The 12,214-nt window shown below is 43.2% G+C and overlaps 1 protein-coding gene across 4 annotated transcripts in view; it reads left to right on the top strand.

Annotated features, from left to right (window-relative positions):
• The window catches only part of LOC121293411 (tubby-related protein 3-like), a 142,040-nt gene that overhangs the window by 88,566 nt on the left and 41,260 nt on the right, over positions 1-12,214 (top strand). For 3 of the 4 annotated variants that reach the window (XM_041216472.1, XM_041216471.1, XM_041216473.1), the window contains one exon: positions 3,956-4,084. The exons of the other annotated variant lie outside the window; for it this stretch is intronic. In XM_041216472.1, the coding sequence (XP_041072406.1) occupies positions 3,956-4,084 (129 nt within the window). The remainder of the gene's footprint in view (positions 1-3,955; positions 4,085-12,214) is intronic. 4 annotated transcript variants of the gene reach the window in all.

Genomic DNA, 12,214 nt, shown 5'->3' with positions numbered 1-12,214 from the left:
CTTTGTAAATCTCTTTTGCATCCTGTCCAGTGCTTCCACATCCTTATTATAATCTGGCAACCAGGACTGCACACAGTACTTGCAAGTGTGGTCTAATGAAGATCCTACAATAGTTTAACATATCTTTACTTTTCAACTCTATCCTTCTAGAAATAAACCCTAGTCCTTGATATGCTTTACTTATGGGCTTATTAATTTGTACTGTTACCTTCAGTAAGTTGTGCTTCCTACACCTTTTTGCTACTTTACCCCAAATAGATTCTTATCTCCCAAGTAACATGGACCTTCTTATTTTTCTTAGAAAAACGCTTTATCTTACAGTTGCCAATGTTGAAATTCAATTGTCCATTCTGAAAGTTTATTAATACCTTGTAATTTGTTGCAGTAATTCTCCATATTTAGCATCCCTTCCCCATGCAACACCGCCCCCCCCACCAAAAAAAAACAAGTTGTGTGGTGCGCAGAGGTTGCAATTCTGTAATAAAGGCAAAAGACCCTGGAAATCTGAAATCAAGACGGAAAGTGCTGGAAGAACATGGCAGGCCTAGCAGCATCTGTGGAGAGAGAAACAGAGTTAATGTTTCAAGTCGCAAATGACTCTTCGATTTTTATTAGAAATTCCATTTTTTGATCTCAAAGTCTAAATCATTAATGTAAATTGAAATCAACAGTGGTCCCAAACATTGATCCTAATGGGGCCCTAATTTTCATCTTCAGCCACTCTGAATAGTTACCCTTTACCTCTACTTTCTGCCAGTTAGCTTTTCATTCTGTGACTTGTCTCCTGACTCCCCATGCTCAGACTTTATTCACTAGTCTATTATGTGGCACCTTATCACAGCACCTTCAGAAACCTAAATAAATTTTCCTGCAGCATTATCCTTATCAACTGCCTCTCTTACCCCTTCAAAGAATTCAGTGAGGTTGGTCAGGCAAGACTTTTGCTTTTGAAATCCGTGCTGAATGTCTTATTATATATTTGGTTTCTATCTGTTGTTCTATTTTCTCCTTTATTAGGAATTACTTTTTTGTATTTACTTTTGCTACCACCAATATTAAGCTAACTTGCCTATAGATTCTTGAACATGTGCTATCTGCCTTCTTGAATGTTGGTATTGTTATGGACAGGAGAGACAAAACAGAACTCCTTCATTTTCTTGCCATCTGTTCATAAACAGGGATGTTTTCTGTTTTAAAAATAGGCTGTGTGCTTATTCCAAAAACCCTTTGTGTGGTCAATATTGACAGTGACTCGCAGCAAACACTCTTAGGATTAAATCAGAAGTTTAGTTTATTCATACATTCAAACCCAGGTTTGGGGGATGATCACAACTTCACACACACGTGTATACAGTAAGGGGATACAGTAAGACCACAGAAATGGATATCAGTTCAAAGTGATTGCCAAAGTCCAAATCCAGAGAAGTTCCAGTTCAGCTGGGTTTCTGGCTGAAGGCATAAATGTAGAATTCCTTTAAAGATGATGGCGATGCATTGAGATGGGGTTGATATTCAGAGACTTGGTTTGCTTGGCAGATGATGGCCAGAGGCTTCCGGATAAACAGGCTTTGAGGAGGGTTTGTTGCAGGTTGCTTGGTGAGCCTAGAGTCCTGCTGTCAGATGTTTGCAGGTTGGAGGTAAATCAGCAGACTGCCCTGCTCTGAGTTCTCAACTGTATATAAAGATTTCAAAATGGTCACTCGAGTCATGTGACCTCCCTCCACAGTGATTTCATAAAGGGATGTTTATCTGGTGTCAGGCTTTTGTTTTATCGCTTATAATGTTCCAGTCATTAGCCTCTGAAAGAGTCATTACTCGTATTGATGACCTTGTTCCGGGTAGCTATTGTCTTGGTAGATCCTTGAACTTCACTGGAGGTGTAAGACTATAAAGATGCAAATGACATCCATTTCCTTTCAATAGTTCCTTTTTGAAATGGACCTTGCCAGTCCCAGACGTAAGATTCCATGAGCAACATGGGGCATATCTCCAGTGCAATCCATTTAATGCCTTAGGGGTCAGCTTACAATTCTAGGCATCAGGTGATTGGTGGCCACCATCTTTTGATTCAGCAAACTAAACAAAAAAGAATAAAGTTTGATTTACTTAGTTTATGATTTCTTTCATGTCTTAGGGGCATGTCAGTATATTAATCATTAGCTATCCACCTGTCTTATGGCACCACCCTTTTTACTAATGAATTAAAATGTGTACTAGTGCCTCAGATATCTCTTCCCTAGATTCTTTTAAAATGTGAGGATGCAATCCATCCAGGCAAGGGGGTTGATCCTCTTTGAGTTTAATTAGTTTATTTAATATTTATCCTCTTATTTTAATTGCAATTATATTATTTCTGATTTCATCTACAGATGTCATCCACCTACCTTCTATTAAAATTTTTCAAATTTTCTGCCATTTCATTCGCTACCTGCCATTTTATCCTGCTCATTCATCCTATTTTAATTTAGACTTCGCTTTTTTTATGTGTGGCCGTAAAATATTTTACTATTTTTGTTTATGTTCCCTAGTTCAATTTCATGGTCCCTCTTTGCCTTCCTAATTGTTTTTTTAACTTCTCTCTCAGTCACTTCATATTCTCCCTCATCCTGCATTCCCTTGCTTTCCATGTGCTTGGTGTATGCCTCTTTTCTTGCCCTCAGTTTTTCCATTATATCTTTATTCATCCATGGTGTCTCAATATTTAATTTGTTCTTGTTTTTTAGTGGAATAGATTTTCCTAGACTCTGAGCATTATTTTAAATATTTCCCATTGCTGCTGTATCTCATTATTTGACAATATTGTTGCCCATTTTATTTTCCAAAGTTCTGTTCTCAGCCCCTCAAAATCAACTTTTCTCCAATATGTTACCCAGGTTTTTGTCATGCCTCGTTGTTGTTGTCTGCTGTTCATCGATTTGTCTCCATTAGTCTTCATGTGACTGAACAGGCTGATTCTTGATCCGCATATCTTTGGAAACATTTTGGAAACATGGGGCAGGATGTCCCACGCGTTAGTGGGATCCAGAGTGCACGATTTGCTTCCTTTTCTTTCCTTCTTTGTTGCCGCTCTGCCTTATCAATAAGACATTGGGACTCAGCAGCTTGATGGGCATGTTGTCACCATTATGAATAATTGGTAGCAAGCTCCTTTCAGTCATTAAGGTCAATGCTGCCACGCTTCAAAGAGAGCTTCATAGTGTCTGTGAAGTGTTTTCCCCGTCCTTCCTTAGAACAATGGCCATTTGGGAGTTGAAAGAACAGTAACGTGTGGGGAAACTGTTTTTGGGCATGTGGACACACTGTCCAGTCCATCAGAGTTGATTTTGTAGGGGTTTTGCCCCAAATGCTTGTGGAGCTGCCTTCAAGAAAGCCACTAGTGTTTGTTCGATGGTCCTCTCATTGAATCCAGACTGATAGACGGTCCACACCTTGCTACATTCAAGGTCCACACCTTGCTACAGTACAGCAGAGTGGTGATGACAACTGCTTTGTACACAAGGATTTTGTTGACTTGTGGACATCTTTGCCAAACAATCGCAGTCATAGTTTGTAGAAGGCTATGGAAGGCTTATGCCATTCTCAGTTCTCAGGCCTTAAAATATATTATGGTCACTATTGCCAAGATGTTCCCCTACTTTTTTCTCTACTTTTACTTCCCTTATTTGGTCTGATTCATTCCGTGTTACTAGATCCAGTAGCAAATCCTCCCCTACTGGACTTCTTACATACATACATAAAGAGGAGTCCTGCACAGTTGTTTACATATTTCTTCCTCCATTTCCCTTCCACTCTTAGGTGGTCTCTAGACTACCTCATTAGTGGTAGCCACATGAATTCTGTTAGAAGTGTCAGTTTTTTCAAGTACCATTTTGTTGCCTCATAAGGAAAAGGTAAGGAAAGGAATTTTGAGCAAGACAGCCTCAAATTTTCTCTTTGCTTTGTTCATTTTTATTAGCAGAAGGAGATAGAAAAAAAACTACTGAGGTACAGCTTCCTGAAAAATCTTTACAGCCAGACATACTAAAAAGCGTGCGAGAAAATAGCAAATTGGACGGAGACATCGGAAGGGATAAAGCCAAGCCAGGTTAGCTTTAAGCCCATAGAGCTGGTAGTTTCTAATTATCATAAAATTTGAACTGTTCAAACTATCTTAACACAGCTGTTGCAGTTATGTGGTTTCAAAAAATACAAACTTTAATATCTCAGACAGCATTTGTAAAGAGAACTGGAAGCATTATGCATTAAATCTTCAAATAAATTGGAGAATATCATAGATGAAAAGATTTTAAAAATGAAATAGAAAGGTGAAGTGAAACAAAACACAAATTTGAGAAGATGAGAACTGCTTGAATGGAAAACAGGAGATAAATAGATGGGGAGAGATCAAGTAAATTATTTGTATTGAGACATGGAACATATGAACAGCTGAAGGTGATGGCAGATGAGTGAAATTGAAATTGAAATGAAAGGATGAAACACTGGCAAAGTGGATCTGCTCAATCCTGCCAGGAACCTTGGAGAAGAAATAAAGTAGATCAATACTACTGCCTGGCATAAAGGTCCAACCAGCAGGGTATTCCAATGAAGGGTCTGCACCTGTAGCAGAAATGTGCCCCCCAACCCCCACCCTTGCCAGGAAACTAGCCCCATAGTCAGTACTTCCTGCCAAAGAGAAAGTGGAAGCTATAGATAAGGTCTAAAGTCAATTGAGCCAATATTAAGGCATTATGGCTGCAAAATGCTTAATAGAGAGATAAGAAATTATTTCTGAGCTCCATTGGAGAATGTTGTAAGTCAAATGCACACAAGTTAAAGTGGGCATAGGAAGGGGGATTGAAATGAGCAGAGATAAAGACCTCAAGGTCACATTTGGGGAACAGTGTGGTTGATGCACCAATCTCAAGTGTTGAAAAAAAATTAGGTAATGAATTGCAATTCATGATACAGGTACTGGTGCTAGCTGAAAATCTCATCTCTTTGAGCCTCATGTGTTCTGTCATGCTTTTTCTGTTTCATCTTGCATTTAAGCCCTGAAATATGCACATTACTGCAACCAGTCTTGATTTTTCTAATTGTAATCTCAAGGTGCATTAGATAATGTAGAAGGCATTGCCCTCTGAATAAAACTTAGTGCATATTAATTATTGGGCTTCAAGTGGAAGACAGTGCCCAAAATGCTTTCAATGTTTGCAAGCGATAGTATAAAGAGTAAGTTTTCCCTTGGTGCCTGAGGACTGTACCATTGGACATTATGTAGATTTTGACTTAACCTGACAACGTTTTCAACCGGAAGCCATACACTTCTGTCTAATAAAAGTTTTCATTTAGGGACCATATACGATAATGTTCTCTAAGAACATTCTGGGAGTCAGTTAGGACGTACTGAATGTTCCAAAATCTTTTGGATCGGGTGGCAATGCAGAGATCATTTGCATTGATGAATCTTTGCAATCCTGGAATTCTATTTAGTTGTTAACATGGACATCTAAAAGCAGGAATAAAATCAGAAAATTCTGGAAAAACTCAGCAAACCAGGCGGCATCTGTGGAGAGAATAATAATAATTCCAGGTTGATGACCTTTCAACAGTATAGAGCCAAAGAAAATGGGGAGGGGAAAATAGGAACAAAAGGGAGTATCTGAAGACAGGAGAAATTAAATGATCCAAGGCACAAGGAGATTTTGTTAAGTCATTCATGGGATGTGGGCTTTGCTGGCTGGGCCAGCATTTTATTGCCCATCCCTAGTTGCCCTTGAGAAGATGGTGGTGAGCTGCTGCCTTGAACCGCTGCAGACCATATGGTGTAGGTACGCCCACAGTCCTGTTAGGAAGGGAATTCCAGGATTTTGACCCAGCGACAGTTAAAGAATGGCAAAATATTTCCAAGTCAGGATGGTGAGTGACTTGGAGGGGAATTTCCAGGTGGTGGTGTACCCAACTATCTGCTGCCCTTGTCCTTCTGGATGGTAGTGGTTGTGGGTGCTGTCTCAGGAGCCTTGGTGAATCCCTGCAGTGCATCTTGTAGATGGTACACATTGCTGCTATTGTGCGTCGGTGGTGGAGGGAGTGAATGTTTGTGGATGTGGTGCCAGTCAAGCGGGCTGCTTTATCCTAGATGGTGTCAAGCTTCTTGAATGTTGTGGGAGCTGCACTCATCCAGGCAAATGGGGAGTATTCCATCACACTCCTGACCTGTGCCTTCTAGATGATGGACAGGCTTTGGGGAGTCAAGCAGTGGGTTACTCGTCTCATGATTCCTAGCCTCTGACCTGTTCTTGTAGCCACGGTATTTATGTGGCTAGTCCAGTTCAGTTTCTGGTCAATGGTAACCCCCAGAATGTTGATAGTGGGGGATTCATTGATAGTAATGCCATTGAACATCAAGGGGCGATGGCTGGATCTCTCTTGTTTTAGATGATCATTGCCTGGCACTTGTGTGGCGCGAATGTTACTTGCCACTTGTCAGCCCAAGCTTGGATATTGTCCAAGTCTTGCTGCATTTGGACATGGACTGCTTCAGTACCTGAGGACTTGTGAATGGTGCTGAACATTGTGCAATCATCAGCGAACATCCTCACCTCTGACCTTGCGATGGAAGGAAGGTCATCGATGAAGCAGTTGTAGATGGTTGGGCCTAGGACACTACCCTGAAGAACTCCTGCGGTGGATGTCCTGGAGCTGAGATGACTGACCTCCAACAACCACAACCATCTTCCTTTGTGCTGGGTATGACTCCAACCAGCGGAGAGTTTTGCCCCTGATTCCCATTGACTCCAGTTTTGCTAGGGCTCCTTGTTGCCACACTCAGTGAAATGCTGCCTTGATGTCAAGGGCAGTCACTCTCACCTCACCTGGGAGTTCAGCTCTTTTGTCTGTGTTTGAACCAAGGCTGTAATGAGGTCAGGAACTGAGTGGCCCTGGCAGAACCCAAACTGAGCCTCAGTGAGCAGGTTATTGCTAAGCAAGTACCACTTGATAGCACAGTTGATGACCCCTTCCATTACTTTACCAATGACGGAGAGTAGACTTTTGGGGCGGTAAATGGGCTGGGTTGGATTTGTCCTGCTTTTTGTGTACAGGACATACCTGGGCAATTTTCCACATAGCCGGGCAGATGCCAGTGTTGTAGCTGCACTGGAACAGCTTAGCTAGAGACACGGCAAGTTCTGGAGCACAAGTCTTTAGTACTATTGCCGGAATATTGTCAGGCCCCATAACCTTTGCAGTACAGCCGTTTCTTGATATCACGTGGAATGAATCGAACTGGCTGAGAACTGGTATCTGTGATGCTGGGGACCTCCAGAGGAGGCTGAGATGGGTCATCCTCTCGGCACTTATGGTTGAAGATTGTAGCAAATGCTTCAGCTTTATCTTTTGCACTGATGTTCTGGGCTCCTTCATCATTGAGGACGGGGATATTTGTGGAGCCTACCCCTGCAGTGAGCTGTTTACTTGTTCGCCACTGGATGTGCAGGACTGCAGACCTTAGATCTGATCCATTGGTTGTGGGATTGCTTAGCTCTGTCTATCACTTGCTGCTTATGCTGTTTGGCACGCAAGTAGTTCTGTGTTATAGCTTCACCAGGTTGACGCCTCAATTTTAGGTATGCCTGGTGCTGGTCCTGGCATGCTCTCCTGCACTCTTCATTGAACCAGGGTTGATCCCCTGGCTTGATGGTAATGGTAGAGTGGGGGATATGCTGGGCCATGAGGTTACAGATTGTCTTCGAGTACAGTTTTGCTGCTGCTGATGGCCCACAGCGCCTCATGGATGCCCAGTCTTGAGTTGCTAGGTCTGTTCAAAATCTATCCCATTTTACAGGTGGTAGTGCCACACAACATGATGGAGGGTACCCTCAATGTGAAGGCGGGACTTTGTCTCCAAAAAGCCTGTGCGGTGGTCACTCCTACCGATACTGTTTGGACAGATGCATCTGCGGCAGGCAGGTTGGTGAGGATGAGGTCAAATATGTTTTTCCCTCTTGTTGGTTCCCTCACCACCTGCCGCAGACCCAGTCTAGCAGCTATGTCATTTAGGACTTGGCCAGCTTGGTCAGTTGTGGTGCTATCAAGCCATTCTTGGTGATGAAGTCCCCCATCCAGAGTTCATTCTGTGCCCCTGCCGCACTCAGTGCTTCCTGCAAGTGGTGTTCAACATGGAGGAGCCCTGAATCATCAGCTGAGGGAGGGCTCTTGGTGATCATCAGCAGGACTATGTTTGACCTGATGCCATGACACTTCATGGGGTCTGGAGTCAATGTTGAGGACTTTCAGGCAACCCCCTTCTGACTGTATACCACTGTGCCGCCACCTCTGCTGGGCCTGTCCTGCCAGTATGACAGGACATACCCAGGGATGGTAATGGTGGTGTTTGGGACGTTATCTGTAAGGTATGATTTTGTGAGGATGACTATATCAGGCTGTTGCTTGACTAGTATGTGAGACAGCTCTCCCAATTTTGGCACTAGCCCCCAGATGTTAGTAAAGAGGACGTTACAGCAACAATACCACTTGCCTTAAGTAAAGGTAAGTAAAGAAAAACAAGGAGCCTAGGCAAAGTGCAAATGGTGACAGGAGAACCATTACCATCACCTTCTGATGGGATTCTTGAAGCCCCTCATTATCACTTACCTATTCTGTCATTCTTACACCTTTCTGCAACTTGGCTCTAAATTGTTCCTCTCTTTCCCAATATTTCACCACCTAGAGTAAACACCGAGCAGCATAATAACCCCATTATTGTTCATTCTAATGAAATTGATTCTGACTTTAAAAGCCTAAAGTACATCATCCCTTTCTATTGTTGGAACAGTATCTTCAATTAATACTGTCACCTTCCGTTTTTTTCCTTCCCTGTCTTTCCTGAATATATTGCAGGAATATTAAGTTCCCAATCTCCCCTTGTTCGATCCAGGTCTCTGTTATTGTTACCATAACATAATCCCGTGTAGCTACTTGTGTCTGCAGCTCATTAATATTATTTGCCACGTTCTGGACATTTATGCACATGAACTTGAAATCTATCTTGGTCTGCCTTGCATTTTCCAACTGTCTGACTCTTCCTACTTCAGAACTACTCTTGATTCTAATAGTGTTTGCCTGTTCCAGTGCTCTCCGCACCTTGTATAGTGCCTCCTAATGGTTCATCCTGATTCCCTCACCCTACCAAATTAGAGTCATAGAGGTCTACAGCACAGGAAAAGACCCTTCGGTCCATTGAGTCTGCGCTGGTCAAACAAGTAACTAACTATTCTAATTCAATTTTCCAGCACTAGGCCCATAGCCTTGTATGCCATGGCATTGCAAGTGCATATCCAAATACTTCATAAATGTTATGAGGGTTTCTGCCTCTAGCACCCTTTCAGGCAGTGAGTTCCAGATTCCCACCACCCTCTGAGTGAAAAAATTCTTCCTCACATCCCCTCTAGACCCTTACCTCAAATCTATGTTATTGACCCCTCCACCACTCAGCCAATTATGGATCCAATTTGCCTTGGATCCCAAGGGCTCTTACCTTCGTTATCAGTTTCCCATGTGGGACCTTATCAAAAGCCTTGCTGAAGTCCAAGTAGACTACGTCAAATGCATTGCCCTCATCTACACACCTGATTACCCCTTCAAAAAATTCAAATTGGTCCGACATGGCCTCCCCTTAACAAAACCATGCTGACTGTGCTTGATTAATCCCTGCCTCTCCAAGTGTAGATTAATTCTGTCCCTCATAATTGCTTCCAATAGTTTCCACACCACTGAGGTTAGACTGACTGGCCTGTAGTCCCTGGTTTATCCCTTCCTCCTTTCTTGAATAACATTACCACATTGGCCGTCCTCAGGCACCTCTCCTGTGGCCAGAGAGGTATTGAAAATGATCGCCAGTGCCCCTGCTATCTCCTCCCTTGCTTCACTCAACAGCCTAGGATACATTTCATCCGGGTCTGGAGATTTATCTACTTTTAAGCCTGCCAGACCACTTAGAACCTCCTCCCTTTCTATGCTCATTTCTTTAATTATATCACAGTCCTTCTGCCTGATTTCCATACTCACATCGTCCTTCTCACTTGTAAGCACTGACACAAAGCATTCATTTAGAAACCCTACCTACGCCTCCCAGCTCCACACACACATTACCACCAAGGTCCTTAATGGGCCCTACTCTTTCCCTAGTTACCCTCTTAGTCTTAATGTACTTGTAAAATAACTTTGGATTTTCCTTTATTTTATCTGCCAATGCTTTTTCATTCCTCCTTTTTGCTCTCCTTATTTCCTTTTTAATGTCCCCCCTACACATTCTATACTCCTCTAGGGCTTCCGCAGTTTTGAGCCCTTGGTATCTGCCATAAGCCTCCCTTTTCCTCTTTATCCAATCCTGTATATCCCTCGACATCCAGGGTCCCCTAGATTTGTTGGTCCCACCCTTTGTCTTTACTGGAATATGTTGGCCCTGTACTCTCCCTGTTTCCTTCTTGAATGAGCCCCACTGCTCTAACGCAGATTTACCTCAAAGTTGCTGCTCCCAGTCTTCTGGCCAAATCATATCTGATCTTATTAAAATTTGCCTTCCCCCAATTTAGAACTCTGATTTCTGGCCCATCTTTGTCCTTTTCCATAACAACCTTGAATCTAACTGAGTTATGATCACTATCTGCAAAATGCTCCCCCACTGATACCTCTACATTTGCCCGGATTCATTCCCTAAAATTAAGTCCAGGACCACCCCCTCTCTTGTACTGGCTTAAAAAGCTCTCCTGGATGCATTTTAAGAATTCTGCCCCCTCTAACCCTATCACACTATGACTAACCCAGTTAATGTTGGAGAAGTTGAAATCCCCCACTATTACTATCATTTTATTTTACACCTCTGAAATTTGCCTACATATCTGCTTTTCTATTTCTCTCTGACTGCTTGTGGGCCTATAGTACACTCCCAGCAATGTGATTGCTTCATTTTTGTTTTTAAGTTCTACCCATATGGCTTCATTTGAGAAGCCTTCTAAGATGTCATCCCTCCTTACTGCTGTAATTGATTCCTTGACCAATATTGTGATACCCCCTCTTTTACCTCCTTCCCTGTCTCGCCTGAAGACCCTTTATCCTGGAATATTGAGCTGCCAATCATGCCCCTCTCTCAATCATGTCTCTGTGCCAGCAACAACATCATACATCCATGTGTTAATTTGTGCCCTCAACTCATCTGCCTTATTTGTCAGACTCCTTGCATTAAAATAAATACCATCAACCTTGTCAAGCTCCCTTGTGCCTTAACTGGCCTATAATTTTTATGCCTTCCAGACTCACTTGCTCTCTCTTCTAATTTTGGCTGTGCATCTTGACCTGCTGAACCTCCTCTCAGGATCCCATCCCCCTGCCAAGTTAGTTTAAACGCTCCCCAACAGCACTAGCAAACCTTCCCACAAGGATATTGGTCCCATTCCAGCTCAGGTGCAATCGGTCCACTTTATACAGGTTCTACCACCCCTAAAAACGGTCTCAATGTCCCAGAGATCTAAGGCCCTCCCTCCTGCACCCATCTCTCCAGCCACACGTTCACCTGGACTAACCTCCTATTTGTATTCTCACTAGTGCGTGGCACTGTAAGTAATCCAGAGAGTACTACCTTTGAGGTCCTGTTTTTTAATCTGCTTCCTCGCTTCCTAAATTCTGCATGCAGGACCTCATCCCTCTTTCTACCTATGTCGCTGGTACCAATATGTACCACGATCCTCCCCCTTTAGAACCCCCTGCAGCCGTTCAGTGACATCCTTGACCCTGGCACCAGGGAGGCAACATAACATCCTGGAGTCACGCCTGTCTGTTCCCCTTACAATTGAGTCCCCTACCAATATTATTCTTCTCCCCTTTTTCCTCTCCTCCCTGCGCAGCTGAGCCACTCACAGTGCCATGAGCCTGCCTGCACTCCTCAGAGGAACTGTCACTCTCAGTTTTCCAACACAGAGAAACAGTTCTCGAGCGAGATGCACCCTGGGGATTTCCTGACTACCTGCCTGACACCTTTCTTCTGACTGATGGTCACTCATTCCCTCTCTGTCTGCACTTCGTAAGTTGTGGGGTGACCATGTCTAAAGACGTGCTATCCACGAAACTCTCAGCCTCGCGGATGCACTTCAGTGCCTCCAGCTGCCGCTCAAGCTCCGAAACATGGAGCTCAAGTAGCTGCAGCTGGCAGCACTTCCTGCACACGTGGTCGGTCAGAGTA

The sequence above is a fragment of the Carcharodon carcharias genome, chromosome 21 (genome assembly GCF_017639515.1).
Source record: "Carcharodon carcharias isolate sCarCar2 chromosome 21, sCarCar2.pri, whole genome shotgun sequence".
Taxonomy (NCBI): Eukaryota; Metazoa; Chordata; class Chondrichthyes; order Lamniformes; family Lamnidae; genus Carcharodon; species Carcharodon carcharias.
The sequence above is the reverse complement of the archived record's forward strand: the minus strand, read 5'-3'. Positions and strand labels throughout refer to the sequence as shown.